The sequence below is a fragment of the Cyphellophora attinorum genome (assembly GCF_001299255.1).
Source record: "Cyphellophora attinorum strain CBS 131958 chromosome Unknown Contig14, whole genome shotgun sequence".
Lineage (NCBI taxonomy): Eukaryota > Fungi > Ascomycota > Eurotiomycetes > Chaetothyriales > Cyphellophoraceae > Cyphellophora > Cyphellophora attinorum.
In genome coordinates this window covers 174,774-187,004 of record NW_017253242.1, presented here as the reverse complement: position 1 = coordinate 187,004, position 12,231 = coordinate 174,774, and the positions used below count along the sequence as shown (strand labels likewise).

General features: G+C 54.1%; 3 protein-coding genes across 3 annotated transcripts; 2 read left to right on the top strand and 1 right to left on the bottom strand.

Moving 5' to 3' along the window:
- Positions 1 to 251: 251 nt before the first annotated feature.
- AB675_3308 (uncharacterized protein) lies at positions 252 to 2,135 on the top strand (the record flags this gene model as incomplete). The annotated part of the gene is made up of 1 exon (XM_018143347.1): positions 252 to 2,135. One exon carries the CDS (start codon positions 252 to 254, stop codon positions 2,133 to 2,135), a length of 1,884 nt encoding a protein of 627 aa, XP_017999503.1.
- An 884-nt stretch (positions 2,136 to 3,019) lies between these two features.
- AB675_3307 (Diphthine--ammonia ligase) lies at positions 3,020 to 5,389 on the bottom strand (the record flags this gene model as incomplete). Its single annotated transcript, XM_018143346.1, has 1 exon — positions 3,020 to 5,389. The coding sequence occupies one exon, from the start codon at positions 5,387 to 5,389 to the stop codon at positions 3,020 to 3,022; it is 2,370 nt and encodes a 789-aa protein (XP_017999668.1).
- A 740-nt stretch (positions 5,390 to 6,129) lies between these two features.
- Positions 6,130 to 8,667, top strand: AB675_3306 (Dolichol kinase sec59; the record flags this gene model as incomplete). The annotated part of the gene is made up of 1 exon (XM_018143345.1): positions 6,130 to 8,667. The coding sequence occupies one exon, from the start codon at positions 6,130 to 6,132 to the stop codon at positions 8,665 to 8,667; it is 2,538 nt and encodes an 845-aa protein (XP_017999536.1).
- Between the last annotated feature and the right edge of the window lie 3,564 nt (positions 8,668 to 12,231).

Below are 12,231 nucleotides of genomic sequence, written 5' to 3'. Positions count from 1 at the left end.
GCACCTGGAGATCGTCCTCTTGTACGACAACCTGCAGTCTCACGCACCTCCTGCCTCTGCTCGAGTTTGGTCTTCCAACACCTCATGACTGCTTAGAAGTCCGCGCACACTACACTCATCACCACTACTCGAAATCAGATCTAGCAGCACTCGAGCTTTTGAGCAAGACCCAGCGACGTCCACAGCGTATCCGCTCTTCTCCAAACGATGACAACGAGTCCTCGCTTCACGCGCCCGAGCCCACCGACATCATGACCCGACGGAAACGCACACCAGAACCAGAGCCTGCTCGCAAGCGCGTGGCCTTTGCAGCGGGCACAGCATCATCTTCTTTCCGCATACCTGCTTCGCTACAGCAACTCTCTGCGCTGTCAGCGACGCTTGCGCGCTCTACGGATGCGCCGCGTGAGCTGGGAAGCTCGGAGATCGTAGCAAAGGCTCAAGCGCTTGCTGGCGCACATGCACCGACGAAGGTTGGCGTGGGGCAGAATGGACGACAGCAGCACAATGGTGTCCAACAACCGGACTCAGTTGCTGGTGCCAAAGAGCTGAAGTGGAGGAGTATGCAGCAGGAATTCCCGGAGGAGCAGACGTGGGTGAAGAGTGTCGCCAACTACTCGACTCAGGGTCAGGCTCGCGCGTTGGTGAAGAAGTATGCTGGTGTACCGACTGACCAACAAAATCTGGCCATGCGCTATGATGCCATTAATGGTGGTATCATCTCTGGAGGATCAGGAGGCACAGTACAATATCCACATGCGCAGACGCCTACACAGCCAACGAGCAGTCCTCTAACGCCGAGCTATCGCATCGAGCCGGATGGGAAGATCATCTTGCTGGACACACCGGACAATCGCAATGTCAGCCCTGTCCTCCCGACACCTGTGAACGCGCAGGACGACGAGAACGGCAAGAAGCGCAAGTACACGCAGTTCGTCGACAGACATCAGTACAGCTTTCCTGTGCAACAGGTATGGGTGCAACCTCAACTCGATAGGCTAGGTGTTCGAGTCACGCCCGACACTTCGGACACCAGTTCTCGACGGAAGGAAGGGTTACGAATCGCTAGTGACGATCCGGAGATCGAGGCGCGCCGAAGAGCTCTAGAGCATGAGCTAGTACGAGGAGGCTTGGCTAACGGTGCCTCGCCGTCGCAACACATACACAACACTCCACCTCCGAGTGCTCCCAGAGTCACCTACAGCTTGCCCCAGAAAGCGGCGCTTGCTGCGGCACAAGTAGGTGGACATCTGCCAGCACAGGTCGGTCCTCCGAGAATGCCGACTCCCGAGAGCCTTGAGTATGATAAACACCAAGCAGAGATCGCGGCGTTGATCGCTAGGAAGCGAGCAGAAAATGCTGCATCTGGTCAGATGGCTCGCCTGCTGGATTTGAAGAGCGCACATCAGCAGAAAGTGGCTTCGGCTGGCGGAGTCGCGTCACGCGTGTGGTCTTATCCTCAGCAGCCAGTATTCCGTCCACCAGCGGTCCCGACTCCCGTGGCGGCTCGGGTTGCTTCTGCGGCTACTTCGGCGAGGCCTGTGATGGGTCAACAGACCGGCCTGGCAGACGGGACAAACGACGGTCGAATTGACAACTCGAACGAATCCGACGAGGACGCACCTGGCGAGGACGACGAGCCGGACACATCAGGGGTAGATGGCAATGATGCAAGCAATGGCATCCCGAATGGCGGTGTTGACACTGTTACAAACACGACGCAGCATCTAAGCACTGATCCGGGCGACCTGGCCAGCTTGTTCTCCTCGAGAGATCCGTCGCCGCCTGTAGCGCAACAACAGCCGTCAAGCTACGGCTACGACGGTCCCTCGGACGGCATACGGAACAAGGCCGACGCGAGCACCACAAACGGGCTACCACAAAGCCAGCGAGCAGCAGAAGAGCAAGACGCAGCAATATCCCCCTCGGCACAACTGCTAATAGCGTTGGCAAACGCCACACCGGCATCGAGCTGGAATTCATCCGATACTACAACTGGGGCTGTTCCTGCTTCTACACCGCCCACGACGTCCACGAAGGGATCTGCACATACGAATTTCAACGTGTCCGGCATGCGCGTGGGCAAGCTTGGACCAAGATTGCGAACGCTCTATGGTGCTGGCCCTCTGCGGTAGAAAATATCTGGGAGATGATGTATATAGGTCTCGCTGAGCTCGTTTCCAGGAGCGGCAGCGATGGATGGAACGGCAACGAATTAAGAAAGAAGACTGCTGAGATGGCGCAAGCAGCTCATCGCGATCGAGTTTGCTTTACTACGAGTTCAATGATGAGCATGAGCACATGTATGGGAGAAAAAGGCGTCTTTGCGAATACAGTAGCTAATGTGTATCAAAACAAGGAGATGTTAGGCATTTATGCGGTCAGCCGGGGACAGTGCTGAAAGGGCACAGCCATCGTCGCATACAGAGATGAAGAGGATGAGCATACTTATATGTACAAATTGAGGCTGTATTCTTAACATGCTGACCTGCTCATTCATGTTCGAGGTTTGGACCTGTTAACCGTCTTTGTTCAGACCGAAATTTGCGAACATGATCCTTGAGGAGAACATGCCTGACCTTTGGGTTCACATTTTATATTCTCTTGGGCGCTATCTGAGACCGGATGGCTATACAGAACTCCTGGCCCCAACCTACTACCGGATGACAAGAGATTCGAATCTCTCATTTCGGTATATGATACGTTTGGTGACTACATAATCTGTGGCGGATTCGTTATGCAGGATACAAGCTGATACAGTTGGCCATCACACTCATGCTGTATGTCATGTTCGTTGCTTCATGAGCGTTTGCATCCGTCCGACCCCGAACTTACCACCCCCGAATTCGACTCCCTTGAGCTATCTGTAACAGGCTCGCTAAGCGGTGCCTCCCAAACGCCCTCATCGGGTCATCCTTCAGCCCTCGAGTGCCGCCTACCGAAGCACATCAATCATCGATTTCGGCAAGTGGTTCACACCGCAGGGACTGCCAGCTCAAGGCACTTCGCCAATCTGCAATCACTCAGAGCCTTCCATACTTCCACTGCTAGTCGATCTAAGGTCGGAAACTCTGGGTGTGATGCCTGGAGAATCGAAGGATGTGGCCTGTCCGTTGTTCAGCGCAGTCATGTAAGACGCCTCCAGCGACGTGAGAGAAGGAAGACCCCAACTGTTGCCGTCTAGGGACTCCTCCGTCCGCACCAGAAAGACTAGAGCAGCAGCCTCCAGCTTGTTGTCGGCATCAGCATTCTCGTCAGACTGCGAAGGAGCACAGCCGAAGTACAGGTCATGACAAGGCACCACTGCGATACCTCGCATCCACGGCTTATTAGCGATGCGGGAGTAGTACTGGGCGCCGACTGATCCATTCAGCAAGCAGTGGCCGGATACGACTTTGCGGCCAGCGTCGTGAGTGTGCTGGAACAGACGCGACAGCACATCGTGATACTCGCGCGCTGCTGAGGGCGAATTGAGTCTGACGAAGACGGACACGAAGCATCCCTCCTCTCCATGTATGTACTGCAGCGTTCTGTGGACGATGTCGCTTGTCTCACCTGTACATATTTTGCATTCTCGTTGCCGAGCACACGCTTTAGGGCCCTTGGGAAGTCGTCCGAGACCAATGCTCCACCACTCGATGGGAACACTCCGAGGAAGTTGTGAGACTTCTGCAGCGACAAATGGTGGCACCGCCTTTTTGCTCCCGTCGAGTGACTGCCAGTTTGGTAGTGTGTGTAGATGAGCATTCGCCGGCGCTCGATATGTGGCGCCGCGACCATCGTAGCGTGTCCTGTTTTGGACCAAATCCCACACGTCGACTTCCTCGTCTTGGTCTTCATTGCCATCTTCCAATCCCGTGGGCGCGGAATGCCGTCTGTACCATATATCGAAGGCCTGTTGTGCAGCTTGAGCGAAGTTTGCCGACCCTGCAAGGAGAGCCAACCCCCACATCCATAGATCGACCTCTCGCTCTTGACCAACGCGCCACAGGTGCTGAAGACTGAGGGCTATATTCTGCAGCTCATCCTCAAACGCCAGTTCCATCGTGATGGGACGGAGTGGTATTTGTCCAGCAAAATTGACAAGCTCTGCTCTTGAAGCTGGATCATCGTCGAAGCCGATAGAACTCAGTCGCTCAGCCACAGCTTGACTATACGGCCCAATGTTTGCAGGTGCCCAGTAGCTTCGACTTTGTACGTGGAGTGAACGTCTTGCATCGGCATGTCTCAAGTCGATAACTATGCTCAGTGACACTTTGACATCGCTTTGTAGAGCAGTTGCAAATGTGCAGCGGGCTGGAGGGTTGATGGAAGAGAAGAGCTCTGCGTAGTGCACATTCACTGATGAAAAGTCGTCCATAGAAGCCAGCAAAAGCATCGTCGACGTAACATTTCGCACGGTGATGGACTCATAGAGTCCCAACAGTCTCGAAAACATCTGCAGAAATGATTTGACGACCAGTGAGATCTGCTGCATCTGCTGAGCGGCTGACATAGCGCCCAAACTAGCACTTCCACCTAAAATGTGGTCAGTGGCACCCTCCTCCATGAGACTGGGCCTCAGAGCAGCTGTGATATTCGTGACGGCCACGTGATGGGTCGAGAATGCCATTGTATGCTGCAGTAACTGATCGCCGAAAGCTTGTGAAGTCTCGTCGGCCTGGAGAGGATGCGGACGAGAGCGGCCTGCCACCTCATCGACGCTGTGTTGCCGACATTGGTTGACAATGGCTGCAAATGAGACATCGAACTCAGCCGGTATCCGAAGCGGCTGCTCCAGGTGCTGATCCTCCGGGTCCTGAGCAACAACCTCAGGTGCATTGTCGAGCTCCAAGGTAGCGTCCCCATCCCCCCACGTCTGACTTGGTCTCCAGTTGATTTTCTTTCGCCACAGAGAGCGAGGACCATTTACTGTCAGTGTCTCGTATTCTCCACCCTCTCCAAGCACACTAGCACGATATTCGGCCTCGTCTTCGATGAATAGATTCCTGTTCCTGAAGCCGTGACCAATCGCGATGATCGTGCCGGCATTCCCGAGGCTTCTGCTGAGCAGTGTCGGAGGGATACCATACGAGGCTGATTTGACCAGTATCGCGTCACAGCCAGCAGCGAGCATGTCGTCGAGCAGACCAGTGGAAGAATCGTTCCGTTCTGGTGGCGGAGGGAGGAAGGGATACTGCCATAGATACGCCAGCGGGGTCATGCCCATTCTCAGAACCACCGATTCGACCCTGGTCCGCTGGTATGTTGACAATATGGCACCACTGGAGACTGCATTTGCTGCCGGAATGGCTTGCTTGACGGTGTTTAACAGAGACAGAAGGTCTTCCGCCTCGTCACTGCCGGTCAGTCTTTCGAGCTGATCAGGCGGCTGATAGTCTTGCTGCATACATATGCTTCTACCCCTGATCGGCTCTGGAATACTGGAACATTAATGCACTGTTCGTAGAGTGGAATGACTTTGTGTCCGACGGTCTGATATGTCATACTGTCCATATCGTCGACCGTCCTACCATCGGCCTGCTGTGGAGGGCATAGATTAGCAAGGGCCACCACCTTGTGTCCATGATGAAGGCAATGAAGAATCGAGTAAAAAGAGTCCTTTCCACCTGAGATGAGTGCTATGACGTTCAATGATTCAGGCATATTGGCTACGATGATGCTTGTCGAAGCAAGAAAGAAGGATGTGAATGTGATGTAGATGCTCCGTCAGAACCACTGAAGTGCAGCATCATCTCCTGCCGCACATCAAGGACGAGCTGCGAGATCATGGAAGTTGCATCCGTAGGTCACTGCGAGGAGCTGCCATTGCCACTGCTTCTGCCATGTTATCGACATGATGCTGCTTCCATACGCGACAACTTCGAGTGTGAGAAATCTGATGAAGAAGGTACAAGTGGTGTGCGGAGGCGGCTTGGGGTCGCACTTGAAGCATGTGAATTTTGTGAGTTTCTCCCCACAGTCGAGATGACAACACGCGTCCTCAACATTTCTCAGCGCTGGGCATGGCATGAGCCAATACTGAAGCCTATAGTCTGCGGATGCCAGCATGGTCGCCGCTCTGTCTTATGGCTATCCACCATGATTGACAGTTAGCCTGTCGCTCCGGCGTACTGCTACAACGCTGTGATGAATCACCTGCGTCCACCCGATGAACGTTTGGGTCGACCAGAGGTACAGTCGGACACAAGTGTTCAGCGACCACTCCTCGAAAGGTCGCCGCACCCATATCTCCGTCGGTCAAACACCTTGCAGCAGCACGATCCGAATAAATTGACGCCTCCTGCTTCTCAGAATGCCACGTCTACCGAAAGTGGAACAGAAGCCGACGATGAGAAGGGCACCATCCTACGTGGTCTACCAGCCCCTCCGGTTCGGACACACAAGGGCTTGAGAGGCTCTACGCCGCGAGGATTGAGTCCAGCCGTCAGCCCGTTGCCTACACCACCTGCCACGAGAAATGTCTCGTTCGCCGAGCTAGCAAGGGCGGGCGATGCGAAAGATGCATTGGCAGAACAGCGTAAGCAAGAGGCCTATCGGCAACGGAAGAAGGCAGAAATCGTTCGCCGTGTGACAGAGACTGTACTCCTGGCAGTCATCGTTGGCCTCGAATGGCTCACCGCGAACCGGGTGGACCGGCATTACGCATCAGTGGTGTCGGTCACGTCGTTTCTTACCATTCCCCCATTGCTGTACGGCCTGTACCCGATACTTCGAGCACTCCAGGAGCACCAAGCTGGGAGACCGCCCGTCGAAGCTCTGAGGCGCGGCTATCACATACCCTCGCGATTTGATCCTGGCCCATTGTTGTACCCTGTCATCCTGCCTTTCGCGATCACACTTGTGTTGGCTGACCAAGATGCCGGCTGTCCCATAACAAGCATCGTGTGTGGTTTGTCGTCCTTTCCGGACGCTCTCTTCGATGTGCTAGGCACGCACTCCAGCACCTTCTACGTGCGCTGGATCCTGACAGTTACACCTCTCTTGACAACAACATCGGACTACTCCAAGAATATCACGAAGTCCAGCCTAAAGCAAGAGATGGTCGTATTGTTGTTTCCTCTACATCGGTCACTGCGTCAAGCGTTGAGTTACCTCACCACGACAAGCTTGGATCCAGCCGAGCTCGACCTCCTGTCTACAGGCTTGATCCACCTCTTCCTTTTTGCGAGCTCTCCACAAGCACGAATCCTGAAGTCCGTCCTATGGATCGGCGGACTGAGTGTATTCGTCCTCTGCCGCCGCCTCATGGAATGGGAAGTCGAGCTGGCTAGAATTCCTCGATGGAAGTTCGCGAAAGTGCCGCACAAAAGCGCTATTTCGCACCGTCTGACACGGGCATTCTCCGCTTTCATGTCAGAACCGGTCCCTACATCAGAGAGCTCCGATGACGAGATTGATCAGCGTGCGAAGCCACAGCCAAAGTCATTACAGCGCGTCAGAACATTAGTAGATCCGGTTTCGGCCGTCAAATCGGTCACGAATGGCATCAAGCCGCCCCAGCGAAGAGCCACAATTTCTGACCTCGATCCGATGGCGATGAAGGTTGAGCGACGGGCGCACAGGCATCGACAGGTCCAGACTTTACCCTTCTTGGCTCTCACTCTGCAACAGGCTAAGATCAGGAAGTACCTCTACGCAGCCATTGTTTACGTCTTGGTCGTCCTGATCATCATGGGACCTGTGCGCCACTATGTTCAAGTCACTGCACTGAATGGCAATGAGCCTTTCTGCTGGGCAGCCGGGTACCTCTTTGGCAACATACCAATATTCCGGGGATGGGTATACTGGCTCCGGCTCACAGAGTGGATCGCCCTGCCTGAACGCATGACAACCGACGACGGTTCGTTCGCCTCACTCACGGAAGCAATCGTTCTCATCTCCCAGCCAACAAACACACGACTTGCTCTAGCCGCATATTGCGTCCTGGTAGTCGGCACGAGCCTGATCGTCGTAACAAACCTCGCACCGTATGTCGAAGTCGATACTCGTCGCAAAGTCTTCCACGGCGCCATGTCCGCCATGCTCCTCCCGACCATCTTCGTCGACCCTTGCTTCTTCGCTTTGGCCCTGATCATCGTTCTGGCCGTTTTCCTGCTCCTCGACCTCTTCCGAGCTTCTCAGCTTCCACCTATCTCTCGTCCTCTGACCACTTTTCTTGCCCCATATGCCGACGGTCGTGATCATCGCGGACCTGTCATCGTCAGCCATATCTTTCTACTTGTCGGCTGCGCTATCCCTCTATGGCTGTCGCTGGCGGGTGTCGAGCGAACGGGTCAAGATCCTTGGCAAGGCTGGGAGGTCGAGCAGCGAGATATCAGCATGGTCGCTGGCGTAGTCTGCGTGGGCATGGGCGATGCTGCTGCATCACTGATCGGCCGTCGCTACGGGCGGACAAAGTGGTATTGGGGTGGAGGCAAGAGTCTGGAAGGTAGCCTTGCTTTCGCGGTGGCTGTCGTCATCGGGCTTTCCTTTGCCTGGCTTTGGCTGAGGCTTGGCGGATGGGCTGACTGGACTGTGTCGACATTTGAGATGGGTACAGCGTTACTCAAGTGCACGGTCGCGGCCTGCGGCGCAAGTCTGCTCGAGAGCGTACTGACAGCGGCGAATGATAATGTGGTTGTGCCGGTCGTGTTGTGGGTTTTGGTGAGGGCATTGAGGATATGATATGGATACTCAGTGTAGAGATGACGATTATAGACATTTACGAGATTCCTTCCTATCTTATCGACTACGATTCGCATCGAGCCATGTTCTTCACGACAAGTAAAGCGGGAATGCTGCGGTCTACCTCACACAATTCTGCATTGCCATATGACATGCACTCTGCACTTGCCTCCACCGGCCGTTGGTCGAATGAGCAGGTATGTCACGACGATGATGCGTCGCAAAAATCTGTAGCGATCTTAACACATGAGTCTTCCTTGACTCGGCCGTGAGCGAAGACCTGGTATAGCACGCTGCACGTCGGCATAGTGTTGTCTTGATGAGCGATGTCAACGCCACTGATCGTAGCACAGCGTGATGGAGTCGTGTTTGCGGCATGCAGCTGTTGATGCTACCGTATTGCCGTTGGCGATGTCGGATCCCAATGTTCGCTAGCAACAACGGCAAGGACTCGGCATGAGAAAGAGATCAGATGAAACCAGCTTGAATCTTGGAACGTTGCCCCCCTGCATGCCACGTGCAGCTCACGCGCCAAGCCATGCAGGTACATCTGTCACAGACAGCGCTATGGCTTTCCGTCGGTCTTTGAGTGGACGTCAATTCTAGCAGGATCACTTGGTCACGGTACAGATCACTGTTCGGCAGTAATTCGATGATTTGTTTCATGACCTATGCAAGTCACTGAGTCAGTGGTATCTGTGTTTCTGTAAATGGACTCCCTAGTCTACTGCTAGCTTATTGTCTTACTGGCTTGTGCTGAAAGTGTGATATCAGCGGAAGGATAGGTATCGATACTATCGATTCAGCTTGAATAGGGTCCTCGCGAATCCTGGGGCGGAGATGGGTGGCAAATGACCAGTTCTCCGCCGACGAAATTCTCGCCGATGGCAGCGACGTCAATCTAGGTCCTCCGCGTGGCGTCGTCAAGATTTGTTGAGTCGACGTTTGTGTCTCGCGAGTCGCGACTCTCGCCGACACTTCGTGGCTGCTCCGGCCTTCGTAAGTCTTTAGTCAACCTCGGCCAGCGGTGCCGAGTATAGCAGCTGGGTATTTCAATTGGATGTCAAATGTGGTAGCGGCTCGCGAGCTTTCACGTCAAGCAGTGTGAGGTATATCGTGCATAACCTCAAGCCACCAACCACGAAAATCGTGCCAGCGATTCGGGACTCACATGTGCGCTCTGGCCTTGTGGCCTGAGTCTTTGCGGGACGACGAGACCCTTGAGGTTTGTCTCGCTCCCGCAATCGAGTTTTTGCGCAAGACTCCTCGCTTTAGACTGCTCGGTGGGTGGGCGACGAGGATGAAGGATCGGGCGAAATTTGCAGCTGAATGATGCCATCTCCCGTGCTCGATTATAATTAGTGCTGGACAAGCCGGTGCCGTCCGGCCGGTCGGGGACAACCTAGCTCGACGACCAGGGCAGGCCCTGAGCAGGATGCCATACTCCAGATCAACAGTCCAGGTCTCTACTATGACGAAGTTGCCTTGACTCCTCTTCGTAGAACTGTCTGTCGACGTCGACAGCTGATCTTCCGATGTTCTGATCTACCGACAGGAAATTGCTGATGATGCGTTGCTGCATGCACGAGCTGATGGGTTGCCGAAAGCGGCTGAGCATGCCGGTTCCATGAGAAAGAGTCCGCCAAAATCGCTCAATCGGTAATGAAATGGTGGACCGGCAGTGAAGCTCTGGACCAACGGCAGCCTTTTGTCGATGCCACTCGATGGCACAACGGGCGGAGAAAAGTGCCCAAGCCATGTCCAAACCTGGCTAAGCACGAGCAATAATCGCTTGCGGCTATCAATCTTCCCCGTAGGACCCGTCAAGCCATGGCGTTCTGGGTGGCCGCGATAAGCTGATAGAAGAGTGGATTGGAAGCAATTTCCCCCGGAAGAGCATGGAAAGTGCTTCCGCCGAAGTAACGTGGGATTCTTCCAAAGAGACGCCACTGGTGTGATTAGCTCGGTATGGTCTCCAAGCGGATCGACGACTATTGTGCAAAGTCTTCAACTGAGCAATAAGTTGCGCTGACTGTGCGGCCAAGTGGGATCTTGGCTGTTTGGGCCTCCATCGTGACTGATGTGATCGACCGCACGACCAAAGTGAGAATTGCTCGAGATGGATGATGAGTGATGGACTTCAAGTCGAGACTCGCTGACATGTGAGAGTGTGCCGAACCTTTGATGGCGTGAGCTGCGGACTCATGGGACTCGGCAGAGAGTCAAAACCGTTACAACAGGCAGAAGAAGCGAGGTTGAAGCGATTGTCGTTTCTGAAACACAGCTTGCATACACGGGCAGAGGCAAAAGTTGGAGTCGCAGTGCCGTACCTGCATAAAGTGAAAACCCGAGCATTGTTCCTGCAGTAGAGCCATGCAGCCCAAGAGTTCAAGGCCACACACAAAATACAATGCTACCTTTGTTCCTGAAGCGAGGGCGTGAGTCGACTGGAGTCTGACGCTTCTGCGACAATTCGTAGTCCAAACTTTTCTGAGGATATCCCGACGGTGGCACCGTGGCAGCAGACCCTTGAAGTCGAATGAGATAGAGATGCCTTCTGGAAGGAAGCTAGGCACGGGCGGGCTTAATTTTGGTGTCTTGGAACGGGGCATTACAGACGTCCTAGCTTCAGGCTAAGAGGCCCGGTGGAAGGGTATCTGTCAATCGCCCGCGCAGCTGGGAGCCCTCTGGCTTGGGCTTGAGTACTGGTGGCGACGAGTATGGACCAAAAGGCGCAAAAGCAGCAATAATTCTGCGGTGGTCCCTAGAGAATCGGGTACAAGCGGACCTAGATTTCGCAGAGCTGCCTGTAGTCACTGCTACCCTTCGGTCTGTGCTCAGTTGGAAATAGACCACTTAATTTTGACTATCGTAGGTGTGTGCATCTGTTCGTCGGTCATGATGCACTACTTAGACGAGTGACAGTGACATCTATGCAGCGTCCGTCCAACAATGATCGCAGATGATAAGGCAGTATGTCCTCGAGTATCTCATTCGATGCGAGAGACCAGGGCTGAATTCATTATTGCACAACAGGGCCGAATGAACAGTGACTTCGGTGAGACCAGTGCCTATTTTCGGGACGTGATTTCAGCCGTGGTAGAGGCTGCCGGTCTGCTGCAGGAGCGAACGATAGAGTCGCGATCCCACCACTGCGCAGCGCTGGAAAGATGGCTTCATCCGCGGCAGCAATCAAGACTTTCTGATCGATCCTATCGATAACTGCGATCCATCATGAACGTAAAATTTTCAGAGGCGTTTCCTTCTGCGCGCTTTAGGAAGAAGGGCGTGAAGCCCGCATCGACGCGTCGTGGTTGGTAGAAAGCAAAATGTGAAACACGCTGGGCTGCTCCACTGCGAGGCCGGGGAAGAAGGAAAGCAACACCACGATGCAGTAGCATGTCTTTTTCTACCGGCAAGCGAGTTTGTACTCTGTCAGAAGAAAGTGAGGTGACACCGTTTTGGTCACGATTAAATCATCGGGGCTCTACTACTTGTGCACCTCATACTGTTGCATCCATTGCTTCTTTTTCACGGAGCTCATGTATGTCTTGGGCAGGTGAA